Source organism: Anoplopoma fimbria, chromosome 21 (assembly GCF_027596085.1).
Source record: "Anoplopoma fimbria isolate UVic2021 breed Golden Eagle Sablefish chromosome 21, Afim_UVic_2022, whole genome shotgun sequence".
Taxonomy (NCBI): Eukaryota; Metazoa; Chordata; class Actinopteri; order Perciformes; family Anoplopomatidae; genus Anoplopoma; species Anoplopoma fimbria.
The window spans coordinates 14,157,310-14,170,849 of record NC_072469.1 but is presented as its reverse complement, the minus strand read 5'-3'; the positions used below and the strand labels follow the sequence as shown (position 1 = coordinate 14,170,849).

Below are 13,540 nucleotides of genomic sequence, written 5' to 3'. Positions count from 1 at the left end.
CCAGGGCCATGTTGTTCTTGGGTTTTTGATGGTCTATATTTAGCTTCAGTTTCTTGTTTGACTTAAATATAAAGATGTGTTTTGGATTGCTTTGTAGCAAGGACAGTATGGAGGAACAGTGGACTCTTTAAACATGTCAATGTAAAAGCATCAGCAGACGGGCAGTTTTTGACTAAAGTTGACCGAGCTATTACTTCTGAATCCATAAATGATCAATTTAAGTATTATGTTACAAAGTAGGTGGGAAATAATAAACATCAAGACCCTTAACAGTTTAACATGTGAGCTCCACTGCCCCCTGCTGGTGGTTTTGTGTCACTCCCTGTACACTGTGTGACCCCTCTGTTCAGAAGATTAATGTTATCAGATCAAGTGTGGCTCATCTGGCAATTCCTCCTCTAGTCTCAACTTGCAAGACATTTTAGACATGATCGTGCACACTGAGACCTCTATTTGTTAGAGATATTATGATTATATGAGTATCTGAAGGTGGACTATGTTAAACTTCTAGTAGTCTCCTCACATTGGCCTCGAGTTTCACTGCTTATTACTCGGCAAACGGCATAGTTAAATATAAGGTGGTGTAATGAACAAACACACTACTGCTAATTACTTCACAGCTACTCGTAAGTTTACATAGTTTAACATCATTATGTAAACGTACATGGTGTCAAGGAAGTAAATTGATGCAGTGACTTTAAGGTTTTAATTGGTGTGAAGTCAGATGTAAAGTCTGACTCTAGCCTACAATATTTATTTATTAAATAAGAATACATCAATTAAAAAAACTAAGTCCTGCATTCCCCCCATTGCTTTTTATATAAACTTCAAGAATGACTTCCATTACCTCTCAACCAGGCATCGACGGGGCGCTAACGATGCTAACGCTGCTAACAGTGCAAACAACAGTGCCCAAAGAGCTAACCGTGCTTATGGGGGCTACCAGAGGATGGATGCTACGCTTCCATGACGATGCCATCTATGTTAACAAAGACGGAGAAGGTCAGATGACAACAAACAAAGGAGAGTGACTTAATTCTCTGCTCGCGTATCATTACTCCACTTTATCTTTACATAGATAACAGTGGTTAGCTGCTATATTAATGCTCTGAATGTCATATAGAGAACCTTAAACGTCTGTAATCGTATCTAGAATGTCGTGAAATTAGATTATACATTATTACGTGATGTATGATCTAATTTGATGCAGGTGTTTTCATATTTTGTATGTGATATTTGAGAGCATTTCTCAACATTGAGCCAAAGTAGTTACTGTAAGATACTTAATTACATTTCCTCTCCCAGGGTCCAGGTCACATGTCGTACCATCTTAAACCTGCAGAGGGCGGTAGCTGCTTTATCTCTTCTCCCTCACAGTGAGACAAATAATGTTCACAGAAAGCTTTCAACAGCATCTGTCAGTTAAAAGTAATCTGAGCAGACTCACTTATGTGTTTAGTTTTCTTTTTTTTTTGTGATTTACAGCGCCGTACAAAGACTGTAAATGAACGAGGCGTGAAAACAAATCGGGGTACAACGACTTTGGATGTGACTAGTCTCTAGAATAATTTTACTTCTCAAGGTATTTTTTTAAGCTGTATATGCATCTACAAAGAGTGAAACAATTATTTTTCAACATTGGCCTCTTTAACAACATTTCAAGTTATTATCTCTAAAGATTTGTTCATTTTTATAGGAGCCCGTGGCATTTTTTTTATGTTTTGGGTTTACGAGAGCAATTTATTTTGCTATATTGACAGAATAATGAGTCAAACTTACAGCTGAGTTTGTGCTGAAATATGTTTTACAATGCATGTGGGGTAAAGATGGTTTGAAAGGCCGCTGAACAATGTCTAATTCTTTTTCTTATATGATCATACATCAGCACAATTACATAACATTTCACCTTATTTAACTATGTCTTATTTGTTTTTCCTTTATATTTTACACTAAACACACGGATACAACTTCACACTTTCTTTTTTTTTTTTTTTTTACCTTTTCCAATGTTTTTTTTTCTCAACCCACCCTCCATAATTAAGCTTCACTTTTTTTAAATATTTGACTTCAATGACAAAAAGTTACAGATTATCATGTCAAACCACTATTCCCATGGGGAACAAAGAACTCTTAAACCCAAATACCAAAACTCCTTCCTGAAGAACTGTATTATAGTCAGGTCACTTATGGTACAAAGTAGCAGCACAGAGGCTGATGAGTAACTCTACACCGACACACACACACATGATCCAACACAGATTGCCCACAACGTCTAAGATAAGAGGACAAGAGCGCTGCTGAATTCACTCTCAACATAAAAACAAGCAAAAACAAAGATGGATGTCGTCGGTTTCCTGCCTCAAGGCCTCTCCAGATAAAGTCTGATCCCGAAACCCAATCTGTGACATCAAAGCTGTGCTGTGCTGTGGACCCCCCACCCCCGCACATCTACAGTGTATGGATCCACACAACTGCTGGAACCCCTCTCGCTCTGATTCCCTTCATATCTTCAGAATAAAATAGATCCATTAAGGAAGGAGACAGTCTGCCTGTCTCTGACTCTTTCAGGAACCTTGCTATGGCTCACATCAAAGAGAGAAGGAGGAAGCCGGGAGGTGTCGGAGGAAGTCTGTCTGCCCTGGTGGACCATGGGGAGAGTGACGGTTTTGGGTTTAGATCTTCAAAGTGGGAATATTTGGGCCAAATAAGGTCATTTTGGCCGGTTAGGACTCCTTTGTATGGGTTGGTTTAGAGCTTTCACGTGTGCTTAAAGGGCTGCATTTAAAAATCCACATAGTTGGGTTTGTCCCCTCTCTCAGGTAGACCATCTCCACAGCAACCTAAACATCGTTGCGGGGGGGCTTTTGTTAAGCAAAGAGCCTACAGTCTGAGCCGGGTCACACCTGCAAGTGTCTCCTAATGTGTGAAAGCAGACGCAAACCTATGGGGGGTAATCTCTCCCTAAAAGGCTTACTTACATGACCTCCCCCCCCATCCTTCATGTGCTGAATGCTTGTTGACGCTCATCCTCTCAGCATGACAAGACACACAGTTTGGTTTTCTTGCTGGTGGGCATCATGCATCCCGATCTGGTAGATGGAGGCACGTACCCCACCATGAGTTGAGGATTTAATGGAGATTGTCATATTTATTTATTATCTATGGTCAGGCCAAAAATGGTTTAAAGGGGCACTCCGCTGATTTCAGGCATTTAAGTTTGGTTTACTTGTTACAAGGAGCTCTAATCAGCCGTGAAAAAGGTTGGATAAAGTCTTCTATTTCTCTGGAGAGAGCTCTCTCAAGTCTAAAAAATATAGCCCTAATGATGTCATAGTGATGTTATGCACAATGTTTTTTTTAATTTTTTATGTAAGACCTGTTTTACAAAAGTGTAGGCTTGTGTCAGAGAAGTGGGCATTCACCAGGCAGGGAATGTCTAACAAAAGACATGATGCACTCTGGGTAACGGAGGACCCAGTGTGGGGACTAAAAATGTCTTTCTTTAAATATATGCATCTCGCAAGTCCCTCAACTTTTCATGTCTAAGGGCAATACTTAATTGTCTGCAGTATCAGTGATGGAGCTATTTTGTGAAATAAAAAGTTCTTACCAGTTCTGACCACCAGGTGGTGAGCTTTAACCATCCATGGAAGAGATGGAGCTGCTGCTGGCGGTCAAGTGAAGGGGGCATTTCTGATCATTTTTAATGGAACAAAATCCAAACATCTTAGGTATTAAAATGTCTTAAATATGTTAATGCGCGGATATTAAGAGGCATAGCTGAAGACAAGCTTTATGTCACAGGGCGCTTTAAGAGGGTCAATCACACCCAGTATCACAGAAACTGGTTGACTCTAAATAGGAGGCCTTCCAGCATCAAACTGGTATTCCCGCTGACCTCCACCCTTTCCACGCAGCTCTCAGTGCGGAATACACGCCGCAACGCCAGTCGCGGACTGGCGCCTACTTTGGAATTGCAGATAATTACGGTAATTGCAGTGAGTAGTTTTCTCTGTTCCCTAAAGCGGTTTCCCCATCCTGTTGTCTGCTGGGCACGATTACGACCTCTAGATGTTTTACTTCCACGGACATGGAGCTCTGACAGACAGACAGACAGACAGACAGCCCCCCCCCCAGGATAAAATATTATCAAACTTAAGACTCTCTGATAGGGATAAAAAAAAATGTTCTCCTGATTCTTCTTTGCGTCATTTAAATAAAAAAACCCAAAAAAAAACAAAAACAAAGGCTCTTAAAAACGTTCAAAAATATGTATATATTTTTTCTTATTTAAAAAGAAGAAAAACAAACATGTCGCTGATGTGTGCCGATTGTTGAAGGGACAATTGTGTCTGTTGTCTGTCTGTCTGTCTGTCTGTGTGTGTGTGTGTGTGTGTGTGTGTGTGTGTGTGTGTGTGTGTGTGTGTGTGTGTGTGTGTGTGTGTGTGCGAGCTGTCTGTGTGTGCGTGTCGTCTCGGTGGCGCCATGTGTCCTTTTGGATTGCTAATTTTCTCTGAACGTCTGTTCGCTCCTCCCTGCAGCAGCAGCAGCAGCAGCAGCGGTAGTCTGGTAGCCTGAAGCGAAGCGGCTCAACGCGGCGTCAGCCGGGCTGCCAGCGGGATGACAGGGCAGGTAGAGCCGCTACTGACCGGTCTGACTCCACTCACACAACACTGGATTAAGATGTGACACGTCGGACTAATCAATGGACCCCGGGATGATTACATACACGGGCTAGAGCTTTCATTTAAAATGCCATTAAAAACGTCCATGAAGTATCCTTCCTACCTGGAGAATGATCTGTATTTTGGGGAACTATTTTCTACACTTTGGATGCGTTTTGGGTAGTTCTGCTGGTTTCATATCTGGTTAAAACACATGTTAATTACACATATGTTAGGGCCCATGTTAAAATGTCTACATATCAAATATTCCAATATTAAATTAATTAACTATTAGTAATCTCAATGTCACAAACTATGCAGCAATACAATCAGGCGACAGAATCAGTGGCTGCTGCCCCGACCAATGGAATCCAATAATGACATATGGAATATGGCATTATGGAAATGAAGGAGCATGAATGAGAGGATTGGCCTGACCCCAGTCGTCAAGACGGAGAGTGACAGCGAAAAATTAAAACTGGAATGTGGCTGAGATGGCCTAGAAAATAAAAGCATCAAGGGGAAAAAAATAACTAAATGAATTGATTATGTACAGAACAATTAACAATAAAGTGTAAAATGTTAAGAGGTTTTTAAAAAAGTATATATTACATTACAATATTTACAATGCAAAATGCAGCCTATTATCCAGACATTCACCAGCAATTTATCATCAGAATGATACTTGCGATATTTTCTCTGTTTCAATGAAACAAACCCAGTTTTAAAGCCGAGTTGTCTTGGTCTGGATATTTGAAGTTTTCATTTATTTATCATATTTTCTTGTATTTCAATTGCTGCTTTTTTTAATAATGTATTTTTCATATTTAATGGTGCTATGCTATATAAATAAACTTGCCATGTCTTATTTTGGGAAAAAAAAGAGAGTGGTTCCGGATACAGCATTATGACGCATTCTGACTGCCTTCACTCTCGGCCGTCTGACCAATCAGCTCGGAGGGGGCGGAGCTCTGACAGACCACAACTATTTCTCCTGCTAAATCCTGTGTGTTCGGAGTCTGCATGCAGTCTTTTGCTACATCGGAGTTGTCCGTCTTTTTCCTCAACATTTCTCCGTCCAGGAATACTAAAAGCGATGCTTCACCGTGACCGACCGCATACAGAGGCAGAGGACGACCAGCGGTGACAGCTTTGCATCCCATTCACTCTCTTCCCAGGAGTATAACAAGATTGTTTTTTTCTCCTCTTCTTTCGGCTTTGGAAGAAGACGCTGTGTTTGCGGTCCTCCTGTAAATGTCGGACCGCTTCTAAAATAACACAAACTTTCTGTCTCCATGCTGGAGAGGAAACATTTCGGCGTGGGTTTCGGTACTTTTTTCCCCAGAACGGATTGTGAGCTGTCGTGTTTCAGAACGGGAATGAGTCGCTTTTCGCCGTAGCTCCATGTAAATCTTTTTTTGTTTGTTGCCGTCCAGCGCTTCGCCCAGCGGACTCTCCGCCGCTACTGGAATATACGAGGACGTTTGCGCAGTCATTTGCTGTAAATGGAGCGCCAGTCCAGTTTCATTTCCATTTGGCTACAACTGGAGCTCTGTGCCATGGCTGTTCTTCTCACTAAAGGTACACGCTTTGGTCCGCAGACAGGACGTGTTTGTTCGCTTCTTCAAAAGCAGACTCAACGATATTTACTCTCAGACCAGAGGTTTTTTTTTCAAGCCAATTTTACTATATAAAACACAGGAATAAACTAACTTAAACTGCCAAGTTAGATAACTTAACTTGTACCAATTGAATCAATTATACTGGTTTAGTTTTTGTTCAATGCCCATAAAACATTACATGTTATATTTCTAGATCAAAACCTTTAGTTTAACAACTCAAATGAACCAAACGAATTGACGTATTTAGAAGAAAAGTTGCTCTCCTGCGGTAGTCCGACTTAAACATCCTGTTTGTGGACCCTTGTTATTAAATGGCAGCCGTTCTTACCATGTCACTCAGTACAGATAATACTCCAACCGGGCCTCAGTTCGGCTTGTCCGTTTAACTCCCACAACTCACGTTTAACTTGGGAGTTTTGAAGCTGCCATTCATAGAAGCCTGAGCAGGGCTAAAAGGCTTCAGTGCTCGGCCTGTTTTCTCTCTCTCTCTCTCTCTCTCTCTCTCTCCCCCTCTGTCTCTCTCCCCCTCCTCTCAGCCCACAAAGGGGCCTCTCCTCTCTAATGAAATATTCTCCAAATGACCTGCCCGGGCCCTGCTGCTCCAATCATTCACAGGGAAAACACTGATCTGATGAATGTGCTCCTGAATCTCTGAGAGGAACACAGTTTGGGTTCTAAAAAAAACTTTTCAAGAGTTTTGGCTTAGGGTTTTTTTTTTTTTAATGTAGCAGATGGAAACATGTTTTTATTGCATAATTTATGGAGCTATTTGCAGAAATGTCCCTGTTATAATGCAACACAGTCACCATCCCCAATGCAGACTATTGACATCCTACTATATGTATTAAAGGTAAACACAGCACTCAGAAGTGTTATTATAATGCAAGCGCTCCTAAATAGAAGTCCTCTAAATATATCTGAAGTCGTGTTTTTGTTTTGTTAAGGCAGATCCCTTTAGCCTACATTCATGTTTTGAGACGTATTCTAAAAAAGAAGCCACGGGTGAAGTAATGAGTGGGCCCGTGTAAAAAAAGAAAAAGAAGAAGAAGCAGGCAGCCATAATGATAAGGTAGCTGGAAGCTCTTTAGATGGGACCTCGGTGCACCCTGTCTCCCCCCAGGCAGTCGTGACTACAAGTAAAGCTTTGCGTGCGAACTGGGGGTGGGGGGGGTGTGTGAGGAGAGAGGAGACTCTGGCCCCTCTCCCCTCCTCTTTACAAGTTTCCATTTGGGTTGAAAGAAATTGACTTTGGCAAACAAAAACCACTAATTATAAGCTACACGGTTCCTGTTTTAAAATACAGACCAAAAAGGTGGCCATTTTGCTTCGAGAAGCTCTTAAGTGAAGGGATACTTGCTGAATTGATGCAAATGTGGAATATTCCCATGGGGTCTTTAAAGGTACCTGACTGTTTTATGGCAGGACATAGCAGACACTTTCAAAATAAAAGTAGAGCAGACCGCATTTGATAGGATTAAGCACCCAAAACTCCAGAAAAGTAGTTGTGTTGTAGGATGTTTTTATACAAACTGACTTACTTAAATTAGGGGTGAAAAAAAAATCTGAATTATATTAACATCTTGACATTGGTGACCCATTGAACTCATATAAAATCCCTAAAGGGTCCTGACAAACCCACCAAACAGAAGCTAAAGTCCATGCCATGTTATATAAAGTCAAACTGATGGGCTTGCCAGGAATAAAGTGTTGTTTAAAAGCTATAAATACATCTAAGCTTGTTTCCCTAACCCTGCCCTGTCTTGTGTTTCCAGGAGAAATAAGGTGTTACTGCGACGCGCCGCACTGCGTGGCCACCGGCTACATGTGCAAGTCGGAGCTAAACGCCTGCTTCACTAAGGTCTTGGACCCGCTCAACGTCAACTCCCCCCTCACCCATGGGTGTCTAGACCCCATCGCCAACGCGGCAGACATCTGCATCAGCGGCACATCCGGGGCGGCGGACGTCCTGAGCGGGGCCTCGGCGTTGGAGTGTTGCCACGACGACATGTGCAACTACAGAGGCCTTCACGACCTGGCACACACCAGGGACTCGACAGGTAAAGAAGACGCCTCGCTGAGCCGACGGGCTGTTTGTTGTTTTACTGAAACTGAAATCCTCTTTAGCCGGTTTTTAAAAATGATTGCACTCCGCGGAGGGATTTTAAGATCGCTCCTCAGCAAATATTCAATATTTCCCTCTTTCCTGTTCCAGAAGCAATACGTTTAGCTGTAGGGTTCTTCAAACACTCTGCTGTTTATGGACATGCAGGCCACCCTTGCCCCCTCCTACTTCATTTTTTTTTTTCACTCTCTACTTCCCAGCTTTACAGAACTTCAATTTGACTTTTAATGGGCTCCATAATTTCGCCTGGGAAGCCAGGGAGCAGCCAGTTTACCTTAAGCACTTGGAAAGAGATCAGAAGTATTTTTTTTTTATTATTAGTATGTGTGCACCATGTAATTTTCCCACTGAGTAGGAATGTGGCTCTCAGAATGAATATTCCCTGACAACCCTTGCATGTTGGGCAGAAGAACCAGCTAACAAAGTAATGAAAAGGTGCATAGAGAGACAGAGAGCTGTCCTGTGGGAACCGTCTGTCGTGACCCCGACCGGAGCGCTCTGTAGTTTATTAGCTCAAATAAATTTCTGGCTCTCAGTCGGGACAGGGTGACTCATTTGCAGCCCTTTCTCACATCCTCGCTCTCGTCTGTGTGTCTTATTTTCTCCCTCTGTGGTTACTGGCTCAACCGCGTAGCAAAGCTTCACTAAGCTACAAATGGCACTCATTTATTCAAAGATTTTCTTTAGTATAAGACACCATGGTTCTGTATGTGTTGATGTGGAGCAGTGAAAACTCGAGCATGCATTTAAACGGTTCATCTCTGTGTGTGTGTGTGCAGATCACAGCCGGTACCAGCCGGACAGCGGCAACAGGAACCTGGTGACCCGGGTCCAAGAGCTGGCTTCAGCCAAGGAGGTGTGGTTCCGGGCGGCGGTGATCGCCGTGCCCATTGCGGGAGGCCTCATCCTGGTGCTGCTGATCATGCTGGCGCTGCGGATGCTGCGCAGCGAGAACAAGCGGCTGCAGGACCAGCGGCAGCAGATGCTGTCACGGCTTCACTACAGCTTCCATGGCCACCACACCAAGAAGGGCCACGTGGCCAAACTGGACCTGGAGTGCATGGTGCCCGTCACAGGCCATGAGAACTGCTGCCTGACCTGCGATAAGATGAGGCAGGCCGACCTGGGCAACGACAAGATCTTGTCCCTGGTGCACTGGGGGATGTACAGCGGCCACGGCAAGCTGGAGTTTGTATGACTCCAGCCGGGAGCTACAGGACTGTCAGGACTGACTCTCAGTGTTGGCTTCTGCTTTTTTCTTTAAAAGACATTCCCATGTTTTGGTTTCGTCCAGTGGACTTTTTGGGTTGTTGGTTCTTTTCAACCAGTGGCAAAATACACAAGACTGATCGGCCATGTGTTTTTTTGCTAGAGGAGCACTTTACTTGAAAAATGAAAGGCAAAGCAACGAGGAGCTGTATTTAAAAGTGGAGAAGGGCAGAACTGAGGTGGATGCAAAAGCTCCGTCACTGCTCCGGAGGATCCTGGACTTTCACACTGAGCGCTGAAGGATTCCAAATCTGTCTTATTTGCACATTTGTAAAGAAAAAAAAAAAAAACAAGTCGTTGCTTAAAACATGAATTTTACACTGACGCCAGGGTACAAAAAAAAAAGAACTTGTTTGAGGTGTAAAAAAACAAAAGAAAGTGTTTGACTGTAGGTGCGCACACTCCTCCTGTGTACGTTTTCATGATTCAAGCTTATTGTAAAGATTTTAAATATATATATATATATATTTTTGTCTGATAAAACTGACCGGTGTGCGTCTTGTTCTGGGTGAATGTTCAACATCTCTCTCTGTGATCAGACTATAAGCTTGATTGTGAGCGTGAAAGAAAAAAACTTTCATTAAAATGACTTTTTATTTATTTGACGATTCATTCTTGTGTTTTTTTTTTATGCACTATTTAACAACGACGAGGGGAAAATATATTACTGTTTTGCTATTCCGGTCATAGCTGTTTGACACACAAAGTGTTGTGTCTTAAAATCAGGCATACAAAGGTGTGCGTGTGACAGGAGCATCGTGCTTTGCCACTGTGGCCTTGGCGTGTCTCTCTCTCTCTCTCTCTCTCTCTCTCTCTCTCTCTCTCTCTCTGTGTGTGTATTAGACCTGACAGTGCGGCCTTGTTTTACAGTAGAGCTGCTACATATGTCAGTTTTTCTTGAACCCTCTCCAGAGGTCACGATTTCAGCTTCAAATAAACTTAACCCCCCCTCCCCCCTCTGGTTGGATTTACCCTGGAAGTAGTGGTGCTATTTATTTATACTCACTCTAATGCCTCAAAAGCACCTCCCAGAGTCCGTGAGAAACACTGCCCCACCTGTGTTAGAGAGGGTGTCAGCGAGGAGGGATTTAAATATTATTTTGCTCTTATTTTAAAACAAAATTGCTGATAGACTTTTGTCAGAAAATCCACTGAAATGACACCAAAACAACAACAAAAAGTCTTCCTCTGTTCCATACAGCTCCACTGTTGTCTTAAAACTGTTACCAACATGTTCCTTCATTACAAAGCACATTCATTTGACTCAATCCCATGTACACTGTCAGAAACACTAGTATTAATCCGCAGCTGGAAATAGTCCCTGAGAGATGAGCTATTTTCTTCTGTTTGGGTGGCGTTTGCTAAAAACTACAGCACCCAGTTGTTTGTTTGTGACCTGTTTCAAAAAGATTCACATCGTAAATTGTCATCAATGGGCTCCAGTCTGAGTTATATGGTACAGAGGTTGATATGGAGAAGTCAGATGGAATGACACATTGATGGTTTTGTTCTTTTCTTGGGATTTTTGTGACAATCAGGGACAAGTAAGATCACCAGCCTCATCTTTTAACACAGGTAATTTATCTGTTGCTAAAGTGCTGGTTTACACAAATCTCTGAGGGGTATTTGGCCATGCAGATAGTTTAGGTTTTTAAGACATCGGAGCCACTACTTTTATGCTGGATTATCCACAGAAACAGAAAGTTTTCACAGGGGTTGTTATTAGGCAGAAAAGTTGATTATCTAGAGTAAACGGCTACTTATTAAAGAAAATGTGTTTCTGTTGAAGAAGCACTGAAGGATGAGGAAGCATTATGGGAAACTTGTTACTTTCTGGCTGAATTCTTGCTAAATGTGTATGCAACAAGCGGAACGGCAAAAGCTGTTTGGGGTTAGGGGTTTTCTGTCGGGCTCATTCGTCAGTGTTTCTAATCTCCAGCTGAACGTCACACGGAGCAGGATGACGACGCTCGGGATGAAAAGTTCACACCCTGCTGTACTGGCGAGTAAGACATCATGTAAGTGGTCTAAAGTTGAGTCAGTGAAGAGGGTGTATGTGTGTCTCTGTGCTGAGCGGTGACCCTCGTGTCTTTCCATTAAGAGGACAGGAAAACACTATTAGGAGCTAACCACTTAGCAGCAGCTTGCATTAGCGAGGCTCGGCCTGCGCTCGGGGCCTCCCCCGGGACTATTACCCTTGTAATAACAACAATGTCCTCTGCCTGGCCGGCCTAATGTGACTGCTGTTTGCTTTAGGCTGATTCCACTTTTCCTGGCTCACCCCTGGGTGTCAGGCGGCCAGGTTGACGAGTGAGGAAATCACCACACACAAACTTAAAAAAGTTAGTTTGGACCGTTGCGTGAGGAGACAACAGTTCCGCGTAAGTAGGGACACACTTTTTTCCTTTGTGTGGCTGCTTTTGTGCTTCAATTACATGCACACACCACCTGGAACACCACACACACACACACACACAGGAGTGTGCTGCTGTAGCCGGGCCTCCTCCCGTCCCGCCGACACCCAGCAGTCTTGGCTGCGGCGGCGCGGCCATTAGCATTGGGCCATTTTGCGCAGCACTAGGTGGTCAAGTTGTTTGCATTCACATGCAAATTTAACGAGGCCGCTCACCAGCCTCCATCAAAAGAGACCCAAATTGTTTTGATGCGTCAAGCTGACCCCCACCATGGTTTGCCAGAGTTTTTTTTTTTATTTACGTTGATTTCCAGATTTCTTTTACTGTACTCTCACTGTACTTTGAGGTTCTGCCTCTGCCCCCCCCCCCCCCGCACCCTCCCAGGCCCGGGAAAAGGCCTAGTACCCACTGTGACGGCAGCAGCATGTGGAACAATATATACAAAGTGTAAACACACATGGAACCTGTTAACACCTGAGCGCAGTAATGGATGCACACCTCCCAAGGTAGCAACAGGCCGCTCTAAACCCATGTATGTTTTTCTTGGTTCCCTGCCCTCCAAGTCCTTACCAGTTACCCCGTTTGAACACACGCACTTGGGATGTTTGCATTGCTTTTTTTATATATATTTACATAAATGATGCAGTGCTGATACAATGCTTGGATCAGTTACTTGGCTAAAGCTTCTTCTTCTTCTTCTTCTTCTTCTTCTTCTTCTTCTTCTTCTTCTTCTTCTTCTTCTTCTTCTTCACGAACCTTCACCAGCCCTGGTCTAAATCATACCACTGATACTTGAAGGCTGTTTACCGTTTCCCGACCACAAACAAATACAGACGTTACGGAAAATAAACACAACTTCCAGAAGACAAAAAAAAAAAAAAAAGAGGATTTTTAATCGACAAATCGGCATGACTGCCGAGATAAATCATTGTCCGTGATGACAGACATCCGCTGGGATAAGATGTGATCTAAATATTTAGCCAATTCATTTCCTTCCACTGGATAAAACTTCGGCTCCATTAGATGTCCTCATATACCCCGCCCCCTTTCTCCTCCCCATCTAAACATTTACCCATGTGTGTTGTTAACATTTAGATATAAATCTGCCCCAGAAGAAAAATAATAATGTTGGGAATGTTTACGGGACGGACGAGGCTTCTTGAAGCTTAATGTCACCTTGTGTAAATAGCAAAAAAATAAAGTTGTGAGAGGGTTTTCCAGCAGTGTCCTGCAATAAAGTGCAAACAGAATGTTCATATGCACACACACACACACACACACACACACACACACACACACACACACACACACACACACACACACACACACAGAGCTTTAGGCCTCGTTTATGAGCCGTCACTGAACTGTCAGGTGCAGGCCCACTTTTCTCAGGAGCTTCATGGATGATGTGGTGTCCTCCTCCTCCTCTTTATGCGGCCAAGTAGTCCC

The 13,540-nt window shown here is 43.1% G+C and overlaps 1 protein-coding gene across 1 annotated transcript; it reads left to right on the top strand.

Moving 5' to 3' along the window:
* The first annotated feature begins 5,618 nt into the window (after nt 1-5,618).
* bambia (BMP and activin membrane-bound inhibitor (Xenopus laevis) homolog a) lies at nt 5,619-10,261 on the top strand. Its single transcript, XM_054622830.1, has 3 exons — nt 5,619-6,245; nt 8,059-8,343; nt 9,188-10,261. Exons 1-3 carry the CDS (start codon nt 6,170-6,172, stop codon nt 9,604-9,606), a joined length of 780 nt encoding a protein of 259 aa, XP_054478805.1. The 5' UTR covers nt 5,619-6,169; the 3' UTR covers nt 9,607-10,261.
* Nucleotides 10,262-13,540: the final 3,279 nt, after the last annotated feature.

Coding starts and splice junctions, on each gene's coding strand:
- bambia (XM_054622830.1), top strand. CDS start 6,170: ATGGAGCGCCAGTCCAGTTTCATTTCCATTTGGCTACAACTGGAGCTC. Junction 6,246..8,058: donor GGCTGTTCTTCTCACTAAAG/GTACACGCTTTG, acceptor TTGTGTTTCCAG/GAGAAATAAGGTGTTACTGC. Junction 8,344..9,187: donor ACACACCAGGGACTCGACAG/GTAAAGAAGACG, acceptor GTGTGTGTGCAG/ATCACAGCCGGTACCAGCCG.